The sequence below is a fragment of the Symphalangus syndactylus genome, chromosome 7 (genome assembly GCF_028878055.3).
Source record: "Symphalangus syndactylus isolate Jambi chromosome 7, NHGRI_mSymSyn1-v2.1_pri, whole genome shotgun sequence".
Classification (NCBI taxonomy): domain Eukaryota; kingdom Metazoa; phylum Chordata; class Mammalia; order Primates; family Hylobatidae; genus Symphalangus; species Symphalangus syndactylus.
In genome coordinates, this window is record NC_072429.2 from 9,920,209 (window position 1) to 9,932,806 (window position 12,598).

The 12,598-nt window shown below is 44.9% G+C and overlaps 1 protein-coding gene across 12 annotated transcripts in view; it reads right to left on the reverse strand.

Moving 5' to 3' along the window:
• Positions 1-12,598, reverse strand: part of UIMC1 (ubiquitin interaction motif containing 1) — a 124,996-nt gene that overhangs the window by 72,123 nt on the left and 40,275 nt on the right. For all 12 annotated transcript variants that reach the window (XM_063642521.1, XM_063642527.1, XM_063642524.1 and 9 more), the window contains one exon: positions 6,820-6,904. In XM_063642521.1, coding sequence (XP_063498591.1) covers positions 6,820-6,904 — 85 coding nt within the window. The remainder of the gene's footprint in view (positions 1-6,819; positions 6,905-12,598) is intronic.

A 12,598-nucleotide genomic window follows, 5' to 3' on the forward strand; every position in this document is an offset into this window, starting at 1 on the left:
GTCACATAAGAAAGATAAAACAGAAATAGGCCGGGCACGGTGGCTCACGCCTGTAATCTCAGCACTTTGGGAGATCGAAGCATGCAGATCACCTGAGGTCAGGAGTTCGAGACCAGCCTGGACAACATGGCGAAAGCCTGTCTCTGCTAAAAATACAAAAATTAGCCGGGCATGGTGGCAAGTGCTTGTAGCCTCAGCTACTCTGGGGACTGAGACAGGAGAATCCCTTGAACCCAGGAGGCAAGCCAAGATCACGTCACTGTACTCCAGCCTGAGTGACAGAGAGATTCTCTGGTCTCACAAAAAAAAAAAGAAAAGAAAGGAAGATAAAGCAGAAACTAATGCAAACGATTACCTACCAGTGGTTGAGAACACAGTGAAAGGGTAAGGGAGGAAATGACACTTCTTTGACTATACCTTTTTGTATAACTTTGACTTACAGAATCACACAAATCTTAAACATTTTTTAATAATATGAAATCAACAAGCACAGGGGATCACTAAAATTGAATCCAAACATAAAAAATGCACCCAACTGAATTTGAAATGACCTTAATGAAAATGAAAACATATCAGAGTCTGTAGGATGCAACAAAAGCCACATTCACAGGGAAATTTATAGTTTTCCATGCTCGTAATACAAGGCAAAATTTTAAAATCAGTAATCCGAGTTTCCCATCTTAAAATGCTAGAATATAAACAGTAAAATTAACCCAAGTAATAGAAAAAGCTTTAAAGAACAGAAAGAAATCAATAAAATGAAAGATGGGCATACAATAGAGAAGAAATTAAACAAAAAATCAATTCTGGCCGGGCGCAGTGGCTCACGCCTGTAATCCCAGCACTTTGGGAGGCCGAGGCGGGCGGATCACGAGGTGAGGAGATCGAGATCATCCTGGCTAACACGGTGAAACCCCATCTCTACTAAAATTAACAAAAAATCAGCTGGGCGTGGTGGTGAGCGCCTATAGTCCCAGCTACTTGCAAGGCTGAGGCAAGAGAACGGCGTGAACCCTGGAGGCGGAGCTTGCAGTGAGCAGAGATGCGCCACTGCACTCCAGCCTAGGCAACAGAGCAAGACTCCATCTCAAAAAAAAAAAAAAAAATCAATTCTACGAAAAGGTCAATAAAATGCATAAATCTCAGCCAGGAGTGGTGACTCATGCCTGTAATCCCAGCACTTTGGGAGACCAACCCAGGCAGATCATCTGAGGTCAGGAGTTTGAAACCAGCCTGGCCAACGTGGTGAAATGTCGTCTCTACTAAAAATACAAAAATTAGCTGGGCGTGGTGGCAGGCACCTGTAATCCCAGCTACTCAGGAGGTTAAGGTAGGAGAATCGCTTGAATCCGGGAGGCGGAGCTTGCAGTGAGCCAAGATCACGCAACTGCACTTCAACCTGGGCGACAGACAAGACTCCATCTCAAAAAATTAAAAAATTAAAATGCATAAACCTCTTAACTGCTCAAGAACAAAAACACAACACCAATTAACAATACCGGGAATAGGCCGGGCGCGGTGGCTCACGCTTGTAATCCCAGCACTTTGGGAGGCCGAGGCGGGCGGATCACAAGGTCAGGAGATCGAGACCACGGTGAAACCCCGTCTCTACTAAAAATACAAAAAAATCAGCCGGGCGTGGTGGCGGGCGCCTGTAGTCCCAGCTACTCGGAGAGGCTGAGACAGGAGAATGGCGTGAACCCGGGAGGCAGAGCTTGCAGTGAGCCGAGACTGCGCCACTGCACTCCAGCCTGGGTGACAGAGCGAGACTCCGTCTCCAAAAAAAAAAAAAAAAAAAAACAATACCGGGAATAAAAGAGGAAACAAGATTATAAATTCTACAGTCATTAAAAGAATAAATAAGGGAATACTATGAACGATTTTATACCAGTAAGTCTGGCAACTTTTTTTTTTTGAAATGGTGTCTCTCTCTGTCGCCCAGGCTGGAGTGCAGTGGCGTGATCTCGGCTCACTGCAACTTCCGCCTCCCAGGTTCAAGCGATACTCCTACCTCAGCCTCCCAAGTAGCTGGGATTATAGGTGCCTGCCACCAGGCCTGGCTAATTTTTGTATTTTTAGTAGAGATGGGGTTTCACCATGTTGGCCAGGCTGGTGTCAAACTTCTGACCTCAGGTGATCCACCCGCCTCGGCCTCCCAAAGTGCTGGGATCACAGGCATGAGCCACCACGCACAGCCAAGTCTGGCAACTTTTACCATGCATTCTCAACAAGAGTGATACCATCCCCAAGTGGACAAAAATTGGTTCTTGGAGGCAAAAAAAAAAAAATCTTTTTACATATAAAAACAGACATACAATCAGTACATAAACAGAATACATAGCATATCTGTGGTATTAAAATATCATGGGGATGGCAGTGGTTAGAGGGAAAAATAGTCTAAAAAGGCACCTCAGGAGAATAACAATGAAAAACAGGGCCAGGTACAGTGGCTCATGCCTATAATTGCTCAAGTCTAGGTGGTCGAGGCTGCAGTGAGCCAAGATCACACCAGTGCATTCCAGCATAGGTGACAAAGTGAGACTCTGTCTCAAAAAAATAATAATAAAATAAAATAAATTTTAAAAAATAGCTGGGTGTAGTGATGCACAACTATAGTCCCAGCTACTCAGGAGGCAGAGGTGGGAGGATCACTTGAGCCCAGCAGTTCGAGACTAGCCTGGGCAACATAGTGAGATCTTGTCTCTACAAATAATAAAAAACTAGCTGGATGTGGTGGCATACACCTGTGGTCCTAGCTACTTGGGAGGCTGAGATGGGGGGATCACTTGAGCCCAGGAGGCAGAGGTTGTAGTGAGCCACTGCATTCCAACCTGGGCAATAGAGGGAGACCCTGTCTCAGAAAGAAAGAAAAAAAAATTAGCTGGGTATGGTGATGCATGCCTGTTAGTCCCAGCTACTCAGGAGGCTAAGGCTGGAGGATCACTTGAGCCTAGGAGGTTGAGGCTACAGTGCTGCACTCACACCACTATATTCCAGCCTGGGCGACAGAGTGGGACCCTGCCTCAAAAAACAGTAGTAATAAACAAATAATAAAATTAAATTTATATAGGAATGCAAAGGACCCAAATTAATCAAAACAATTTTTAAAATAAAGTTGGAAGAATTATACTACCTGATTTTAAGACATTAAAAAGCTACAGTAATCAAGACAGTGTGGTATGGCATAATGACAAACATAAATAAATGGAAAAGAACAGAAAATTCAGAAATAGACCCATGCATTGATTTTCAACACAAGGAAAGGACAGTCTTTTCAGCAAATGGTACAAGAATGATTGGATATCCATATGGAAAAAAAATGAGCCTTAACTCTTACCTTGCACCATACACAAAAAACTCAAAATAGATCAGAAATCTAAACGCTAAAGCTAAAACTATAAAATTTCCAGAAGAAAATAGGTGGAAATCTTCATAACCTTAGCATAGCCAAAGATTTCTTAGGACATAGAAAGAAAAAAACCATGAAAGAGAAAAAAATGGACCACATCAAAGTTTAAAACTTCTGTTCTGGCCAGGTGTGGTGGTTCATGCCTATAATCCCAGCACTTTGGAAGGCTGAGGCAGGTGGATCGCTTGAGGTCAGGAGCTGGAGACTAGCCTGGCAAACATTAGCAGAGCGTAGTGGCATGTGCCTGTAGGCCCAGCTACTCAGGAAGCTGAGGTGGGAGAATCGCTATGAACCCGGGAGGCAGAGGTTGCAGTGAGCCAACATCACGCCAGCGCACTCAGCCTGGGCGACAGAGCATGATGCTCCGTCTCAAAAAAAAATAAAAAGGAATCATAAAAACAGATTTTGCTGCTCTGTAAGATTCAGAATGGGGGCTAACTGGTGGCTGGCACCTGTAATCCCAACACTGGGAGACTCAAGCTGGAGGACTGCTTGAGGCCAGGAGTTTGAGATGAGCCTGGACAACACGGCAGGACCCTGTGTTTAAAAAAAAAAAATTAAAATTAGCCAGGCGTCGTGGGGCATAGTTGGGAAGCTGAGGCAGGAGAATCACTTTAGCCAATGAGTTCAAGTCTGCAGTGAGCTATGATCATACCATATCCCTACACTCAAGCCTGGGTGACAAGAGTGAGATCCTGTCTGTAAAAAAATAATAAATGTAAAAAAATTTTTTTAAAGATTCAGAATGACCACTTCTGGCTTCCACTTAAGATACAGGAAACTGCCTTCCTTCCTTCCTTCCACTTAAGATACAGGAAACTGCCTTCCTTCCTTCCTTCCACTTAAGATACAGGAAACTGCCTGCCTTCCTTCCTTCCTTCAAGATAAAGGAAACTGCCTGCCTTCCTTCCTTCCTTCCACTTAAGATACAGGCAACTGCCTGCCTTCCTTCCTTCCTTCCTTCCACTTAAGATACAGGAAACTGCCTTCCTTCCTTCCTTCCACTTAAGATACAGGAAACTGCCTGCCTGCCTGCCTGCCTGCCTTCCTTCCCTCCCTCCCTCCTTCCTTCCCTCCCTCCCTCCTTCCTTCCTTCCTTCCCTCCCTCCTTCCTTCCTTTTCCCTCTGTGGCCCAGCCTGGAATCTACTCGGCTCACTGCAGACCGCCTGCCTCCGGCTCCCGTAATTCTCCTGCCCCGGCCTGCGGGCTGCCTGGGATTGCCAGCGCGCGCCACCACCGCTGCCTGCTTTTTCTCCTTTGGCTGGAGGCGCGGTTTCGCCATGTTGGCCAGGCTGGTCTGCAGCTCCTGACCCCGAGTGGTCTGCCCGCCTCGGCCTCCCGAGGTGCCTGGATGGCAGACGGAGTCTCGCTCACTCGGTGCTCGGTGTTGCCCGGGCTGGAGTGCGGTGGCGTGGTCTTGGCTCGCTGCAGCCTCCGCCTCCCAACCGCCTGCCTTGGCCTCCCAGGGTGCTGGGATTGCAGCCCCTGCCCGGCCGCCGCCCCATCTGGGAGGTGGGGAGCGTCTCTCCCCGGCCGCCCCGTCTGGGAAGTGAGGAGCGCCTCTGCCTGGCCGCCCCGTCTGGGAAGTGAGGAGCGCCTCTGCCTGGCCGCCCCGTCTGGGAAGTGAGGAGCACCTCTGCCCGGCCACCCATCGTCTGGGAAGTGAGGAGCGCCTGGGAAGTGAGGAGCGCCTCTGCCCGGCCACCCATCGTCTGGGAAGTGAGGAGCGCCTCTGCCCGGCCACTCATCGTCTGAGAAGTGAGGAGCGCCTCTGCCCGGCCGCCCGTCTGGGAAGTGAGGAGCGCCTCTGCCCGGCCGCCTTGTCTGGGAAGAAGTGAGGAGCGCCTCTGCCCGGCCGCCCCGTCTGGGAAGTGAGGAGCGCCTCTGCCCGGCCGCCCCGTCTGGGAAGTGAGGGGTGCCTCTGCCCGGCCAACCATCATCTGGGAAGTGAGGGGTGCCTCTGCCCGGCCACCCCGTCTGGGAAGTGAGGAGCGCCTCTGCCCGGCCGCCCCGTCTGGGAAGTGAGGAGCGCCTCTGCCTGGCCGCCCCGTCTGGGAAGAAGTGAGGAGCGCCTCTTCCCGGGCGCCCCGTCTGGGAAGAAGTGAGGAGCGCCTCTGCCCAGGCGCCCCGTCTGGGAAGAAGTGAGGAGCGCCTCTGCCCGGCCGCCCCGTCTGGGAAGAAGTGAGGAGCGCCTCTACCCGGCCGCCCCGTCTGGGATGTGGGGAGCGCCTCTGCCCGGCCGCCCCGTCTGGGAAGAAGTGAGGAGCGCCTCTACCCGGCCGCCCCGTCTGGGAAGTGAGGAGCGCCTCTGCCCGGCTGCCCCGTCTGGGATGTGGGGAGCGCCTCTGCCCGTCCGCCCCATCTAGCATGTGGGGAGCGCCTCTGCCCGTCTGCCCCGTCTGGGAGGTCTACCACGGAGGCCAGAAGCAACGTGGGGGCTGGACGTGGTGGCTCACGCCTGTAGTCCTGGCGCTCTGGGAGGCCGAGGCGGGTTGATCACTTCAGGCTAGGAGTTCGAGACCAGCCTGGCCAACGTGGCGAAACATATGAAAAATACAACAGACCAACCAACCAACCCAGCGACAACAAAACAGGTCTACCCTGGAGTCCTACTCTAATTTTTTCTATTTTCCTCCCTTTCTGATCCTTTATCTCACTTTCTTTTTCTTCCTCTTCCTTCTCCTTCTTCTTTGTCAAATAGAGGATTGAGTTATTATCATTGATCCATACAAAGTCCCTCTCTCATTCATTTTCTTTAATTCCCACTCCCCATTTCTATTCCCCGTCTTCCCATCTGCAACCTTCCTAATATGTTTGATACACATCTTTTTGTTTGTATGTATTTTTTTTTTTTTTTTTTTTTTTTTTTTTTTTTTTTGAGGCGGAGTCTCGCTCTGCCGCCCAGGCTGGAGTGCAGTGGCGCAATCTCGGCTCACTGCAAGCTCCGCCTCCCGGGTTCACGCCATTCTCCTGCCTCAGCCTCTCCGAGTAGCTGGGACTACAGGCGCCCGCCACCACGCCCGGCTGATTTTTTTATATTTTTAGTAGAGACAGGGTTTCACCGTGGTCTCGATCTCCTGACCTCGTGATCCGCCCGCCTCGGCCTCCCAAAGTGCTGGGATTACAAGCGTGAGCCACCGCGCCCGGCATTTGTATGTATTTTTAGAAAATGTTTATTGTTTTGTGTGCAAAAAAAATTAATAAAAAAATTAAAAAAAAAAAAGATACAGGAAACTGAAAAAAGTTATTGTTCCAATCCTTACAACAATAGCAACAAAAACTGATAAATTCACAACTTTTCTTGAATCTATCAGAGAGCTAAGAATGCAAGATAATCAACTAGTCCAAAATGTATCAGTTCTATGACTATTACAATTCCCAAACCATTCTCAACAAAATGAAAACATACGTGCAATTTTTCTTTTGGCCAAACACTTTGCTCTATTCGACTGTTTTGTCTTCATTTTCTGCAATTCATTTTCCTCCTTTGGTTCCTGTTACAAAACAAGAAATATGATCAGTGTAGCTGCCACTAAAAGTAGTAATTTCTCTCTTCTACCTCCCCTATGGCTAAGAGAGGCCTCTGAGGAATTGGTGATTGTTATAAATATGCACATAAAACATTAGAAGATCCTTTTCAGTACAAAAAGGAAAACATAAGATCTAGAACCAATAAAAACCATAAGAACAAAAACATGTGATATATTGGCATTATCTGCCATATAAACAGTCACACAAAAACTAGTCTATCTCTAAAATACCAGTAAGCATCACCTAAGATCAGAGTAGCTTGATTGAAGACATGAAAAAACAATAATAATGTTTAAACTCAGTGTGTATTCGTTTATTTTAAATCACTCTTTGGACAATGGATAGTAAAGGAAAGGAAAAAGAGGGTAAATGAAAAATCTTATAGAAGCAAAAGAGAACCAAATACACCAACCCTACACCCCACCCTAAAATTTAATAAGAAACACAAATAAAATAATCAAGAAAACAAAAAATAAAATAGAGGAAGAAATAAAAGGCCAGGCACAGTGGCTCATGCCTGTAATCCCAGCACTTTGGGAGGCTGAAGTGGGAGAATCGCTTGAGGCCAGTTCAAAACCAGCCTGGGCAATGTAGACAGATCCTGTCCTTACCCCCCCACAAAAAAAACTTATTTTTTTTTTTAATTAAAAAGAATTTTTTTTCTTTAATTAGCCAGGCATGGTCCTAGCTACTCAGGAGGCTGGAGCAGATGGATCGCTTGAACCCAAGACTTCCAGGCTGCAGCAAGCTAAGATCGCACCACTGTATTCCAGCCTGGGAGACAAAGCAACATCCCATCTCTAAAAATAAATAAATAAAAATAAAACTGGGCAAAGGGTTTGAACAGAATTTCTCTGAAGATGAAGATATAGAAATGTCCAAGAAGTATATGAAAAGATGCCCAATATCATTAGTCATCAGGGAAATACAAGTCAAAACCACAATAAGGTATCACTTCACACCCACTAGGATAATTAAAATAATTTTTGTTTCAAATCAGAAAATAAGCATTGGCAAGGATTACAAAAACTGGAACCCTAGTACACTGTTGGTGGGAATATAAAACAGTGCCGCCACTGTGGAAAAAAAAGAAGTGAGGTACTGATACACACTACAAAATGAATGTACCTTGAAAATACATAACTGAAAGAAGCCAGACAAAAGGCCACATATATTGTATAATTCCATCTATAAGACATGCCCAGAATGGGCAAATCCATATAGAAAGTAGATTAGTGGTTGTCAAGGGCTAGGGGTTTGGGGGAAAATGGAGAGTAACTGCTAATGAAAATCGGTTTTTTCCGAGGGTAATGAAAATGTTCCAGGCCCCTGCTACTGGGCCATGGAGACTGGCACAGTATAGTGTGGTGTGAGGCTCATGAAGGCAGTGGCCGTGGAGGGTAGAAAATGCTCTAAAATTAACTGTGGTCCAGGTGCAGTGGCTCACGCCTGTAATCCCAGCACTTTGGGAGGCCCAGGCAGGCAGATCACCTGAGGTCAGGAGTTCGAGACCAGCCTGGCCAACATGGTGAAACCCAATCTCTACTAAAAATACAAAAATTTGCCAGGCGTGGTGGCATATGCCTGTAATCGCAGCTACTCAGGAGACTGAGGCATGAGAATCACTTGAGCCCAGGAAGCAGAGGGTGCAGTGAGCCAAGATCGTGCCACTGCACTACAGCCTGGGGCAACAGAATAAAACTGTCTCAAAAAAAAAAAAAAGAGAGAGAAATAAGACAAATCCACGACTATGGTCAAAGACTTCAATAGCCTCCTCAAAATATTTGTAGAATAGACAGAAAACCAATAAATATAGATTTGAACAACACTATCAACAAACTTCATCAGATTGACATTTACAGAAATCACTATCCAAAACGTGCATTCTTCTCAAGTACACACAGAATATTCTGGGCCATAAAACAAGTTTCACTAAGTTTAAAAATGATTCAAATCACATAAAGCACATACTATTAATGGAGATTGCAGTAAGCCGAGATCGCGTCACTGAGCCACTGCACTCCAGCCTGGACGACAGAGCAAGACTCCGTCTCAAAAAAAAAAAAAAAAAAAAAAAGCAAAAACAGAAACAAAACAGGCCAGGTGCAGTGGCTCACGCCTGTAATCCCAACACTTTAGGAGGCCAAGGTGGGTGGATCACCTGAGGTCAGGAGTTTGAGACCAGCCTGGCCAACATGGTAAAACCCCCTCTACTAAAAATACAAAAATTGCGCAGGCATAGTGGCAGGCACCTGTAATCCCAGCTACTCCACAGGCTGAGGCAGGGAGAATCACCTGAACCTGGGAGGCGGAGGTTGCAGTGAGCTGATATCATGCCACTGCGCTCCAGCTTGGGCAACAGAGCGAGACTCCATCTCAAAAAAATACATATAAAAAAATAAAAATAATAACAAAACAAAAAAAAACAAACGTGTTCCTAAGATGATTCCAACTGCTTTTTTCTATTCTAAAGCAGAAAAAAAGACTTTTTTTCATATACAAAAATACCAAGACACTACAAGAATATGAAATACATATTAAAAATCAGTTGATAGGCCAGGTGCGGTGGCTCACGCCTGTAATCCCAGCACTTTGGGAGGCCGAGGCGGATGGATCACAAGGTCAGGAGATACAGACCATCCTGGCTAACACAGTGAAACCCTGTCTCTACTAAAAATACAAAAAAAATTAGCTGGGCTTGGTGGCGGGCACCTGCAGTCCCAGCTACTCAGGAGGCTGAGGCAGGAGAATGGCGTAAACCCGGGAGGCAGAGCTTGCAGTGAGCAGAGATGGCGCCACTGCACTCCAGCCTGGGCGACAGAGCAAGACTGCGTCTCAAAAATAAATAAATAAAATAAAAGTCAGTTGGTAGCCCAGTTTTATGGGAGATTTTTAGGAAACCCTATAAAACAAATAATTCCTATACTATTTAAATTGTGGTAGGACATAAAAAAAAAAAAAAAAGCTTTCCTTCTCTTTTATACCACAACCCTAATACTAACATCTGATGAAGGACATAGCGCCCCCTAAAAAAACCTTATAAAGCCAATGGCACTAGGAGTACAGATGCAAAACTCCTAAATAATATATTGAGAAAAAAAATCAATATATTAATATAACACATCATGACCAAGTATGATTTATTCCAGAAATGCAAAGATGTTCCAACATTAGAAAATACTAATCCCATATATAATATTAGTTGATTAAAGGAGAAAAACTACTCCATCGTCTTGCTAAATAAAGGACATTTGATTAAACGTAATTCCTAAAACTACTACTAGTAAATAAGCAATTAAAGGATAGTTCCTTAACATAAAAACAGAAATATGAAACAAATAGCAAAACATCAGAAGTAAAAGATGTGCTCTATTGCTAGTATCAATCAACATTATTCTGGAAGCTACAGCCAATGCAATGAAAACAAGCAAAAAAAGGTGTAAGTGCTAGAAAGTAAGAAAAAAAAATGATCGTTATTAGCAGAGATAAATGCCTGCCTAAAATACCTAAGACAATCAACTGAACAATTATAAAAATATGTGACAGATTAACGGAAGACAAAAATCCAGAGACACACCCATTTATAAACAAGATTTTAGTTTATGATAAAGGTAAAATTTCAAATATCTGGGGAATAGAGAGATTATTGGAAAATGTTGGTAGATATGTCTAATCACCAATACTTAGTTTTTCAAAATATACGTATGCTGTTTAGGGATACATGTAAATGTGGCAAAACTGTAAAGAGAAACATGGGAAGATAGAAAGGTGGAAAAGAGCTGGGTGCGGTGGCTCACGATCCCAACACTTTGGGGCGGATCACCTGAGGTCAGGAGTTTGGGATCAGCCTGGCCAACATGGTGAAACCCCGTCTCTACTAAAAATACAAAAGTTAGCCAGGCGTGGTGGCGCCTGTAATCCCAGCTACTCAGGAGGCTGAGGCAGGAGAATCGCTTGAACCTGGGAGGCGGAGGTTGCAGTGAGCCGAGATCGCATCGCTACACTCCAGCCTAGGCAACACAGCGAGACTCCATCTCAAAAAAAACAAAAAAGAAAGGTGGAAAAGAATACAATTGGGAAGGGACACACTAAGAGAAGAGGGATTCTCAGGTGGTAACTGCAAGTGTTCACATTAATTTTTAAAACCATGCATTTATATTTTATGCACATTCCTGTATGTATAACATATATGACATATGACGTATGTGCTGCTCTAGAAAGGTCTGCAGGAAATACTGTAATAGTTAATTTTAGGTGTCCGTTTGACTGGAGTAAGAAATACCCAGAGAACTAGTAAAGTATTATTTTCTGGTGTGTCTGTGCGGGTGTTTGCAGACGAGATTGGAGTGTGAGTGTGTGTGACTAAGTGGGTAAGATTTGCACTCAATGTGGGTGAACACCATCCAACTGGCTGGGGGGCTAAATAGAATAAAAACATAAGAAAGGCAAATCTGTCTCTCTCCTGGAGCTGGGACACATTCTTCTTCTTCTACCCTTGGACATCAGAATTCCAGGCTCTCCAGGCCTTGGATTTCAGGCCTTACACTCAACACTCCTTACCCCTTGTTCTCAGGCCTTCAGACTTGCACTGAGCCATACTACTGGCATCCCAGGGTAACCAGCTTGCAAATAGATTATTGTGGGGACTTTTCAACCTCCATAATTACATGAGCCAATTCCCCTAATAAATTCCATCCGTCCTTCCGTCCGTCCGTCCGTCCGTCCGTCCGTCCGTCCATCCGTCCATCCGTCCATCCATCCATCCATCCATCCATCCATCCCATCCATCCATCCATCCATCCGCCTATCCTGTTGGTTCTATGTCTCTGGAGGACCTAACACAGACATTAAGTGAAAAAAAGCAAAACAGTTTCCACAGCATGATTCTTTTCCTGTAAAAATCTCTACTGATAATGTATGCAAAAATATTTTTTTCCAAGGACACAGAAGAAATTACTGCCTTCAGATCACACAGATGACATCAAGAAATTATTTTAAAAATGAAAAATAAATTATTGCTTATGGTTAAATGTAGTGTACATTTTCATTTCATATCTTTCTAAACTGTTTTGTTATGGCTTGGATGTTTTTTCTAAACACATGTATACAATTTTTTTTAACATATCTGTATCTATTTGTGTATTTAATATTTTTATTTTTGTTAATATTAAGATGATATCCAAGTAGTACAATTGTTTTGTTTTCTTTCTTTTTTAGATGGAGTGCAGTAGTACAATCATAGCTCACTGCAGCCTCAAATTCCTTGAACTCCTAGGCTCAAGCAATTCTCTCACCTGCCTCAGCTTCCCAAGTATCTGGGACTACGGGCACATGCCACCATGCCCAGCTAGGTTTTGTATTTTTTGTAAAAACAGGGTCTTACTATGTTGCTCAGGCTGGTCTCAAACGCCTGGCCTCAAGCAATCCTCCTGTCTAAGCTTTCCGAAACACTGGGATTACAGGCATGAGTCACCAGGGATGTACCTACCCCTTGTTTTCTTCTCTATACTCTTAGGCCTTTAAAATGAACTATGTAGACAAAAGTCCTAATTAAAAACTGAACTATAAAGAACTTTTTGTTTCATTGGTTTTTTTTTTTTTTTTTTTTTGAGACGGAGTCTCCCTGTCACCCAGGCTAGAGCGCAGTGGCGCGATCT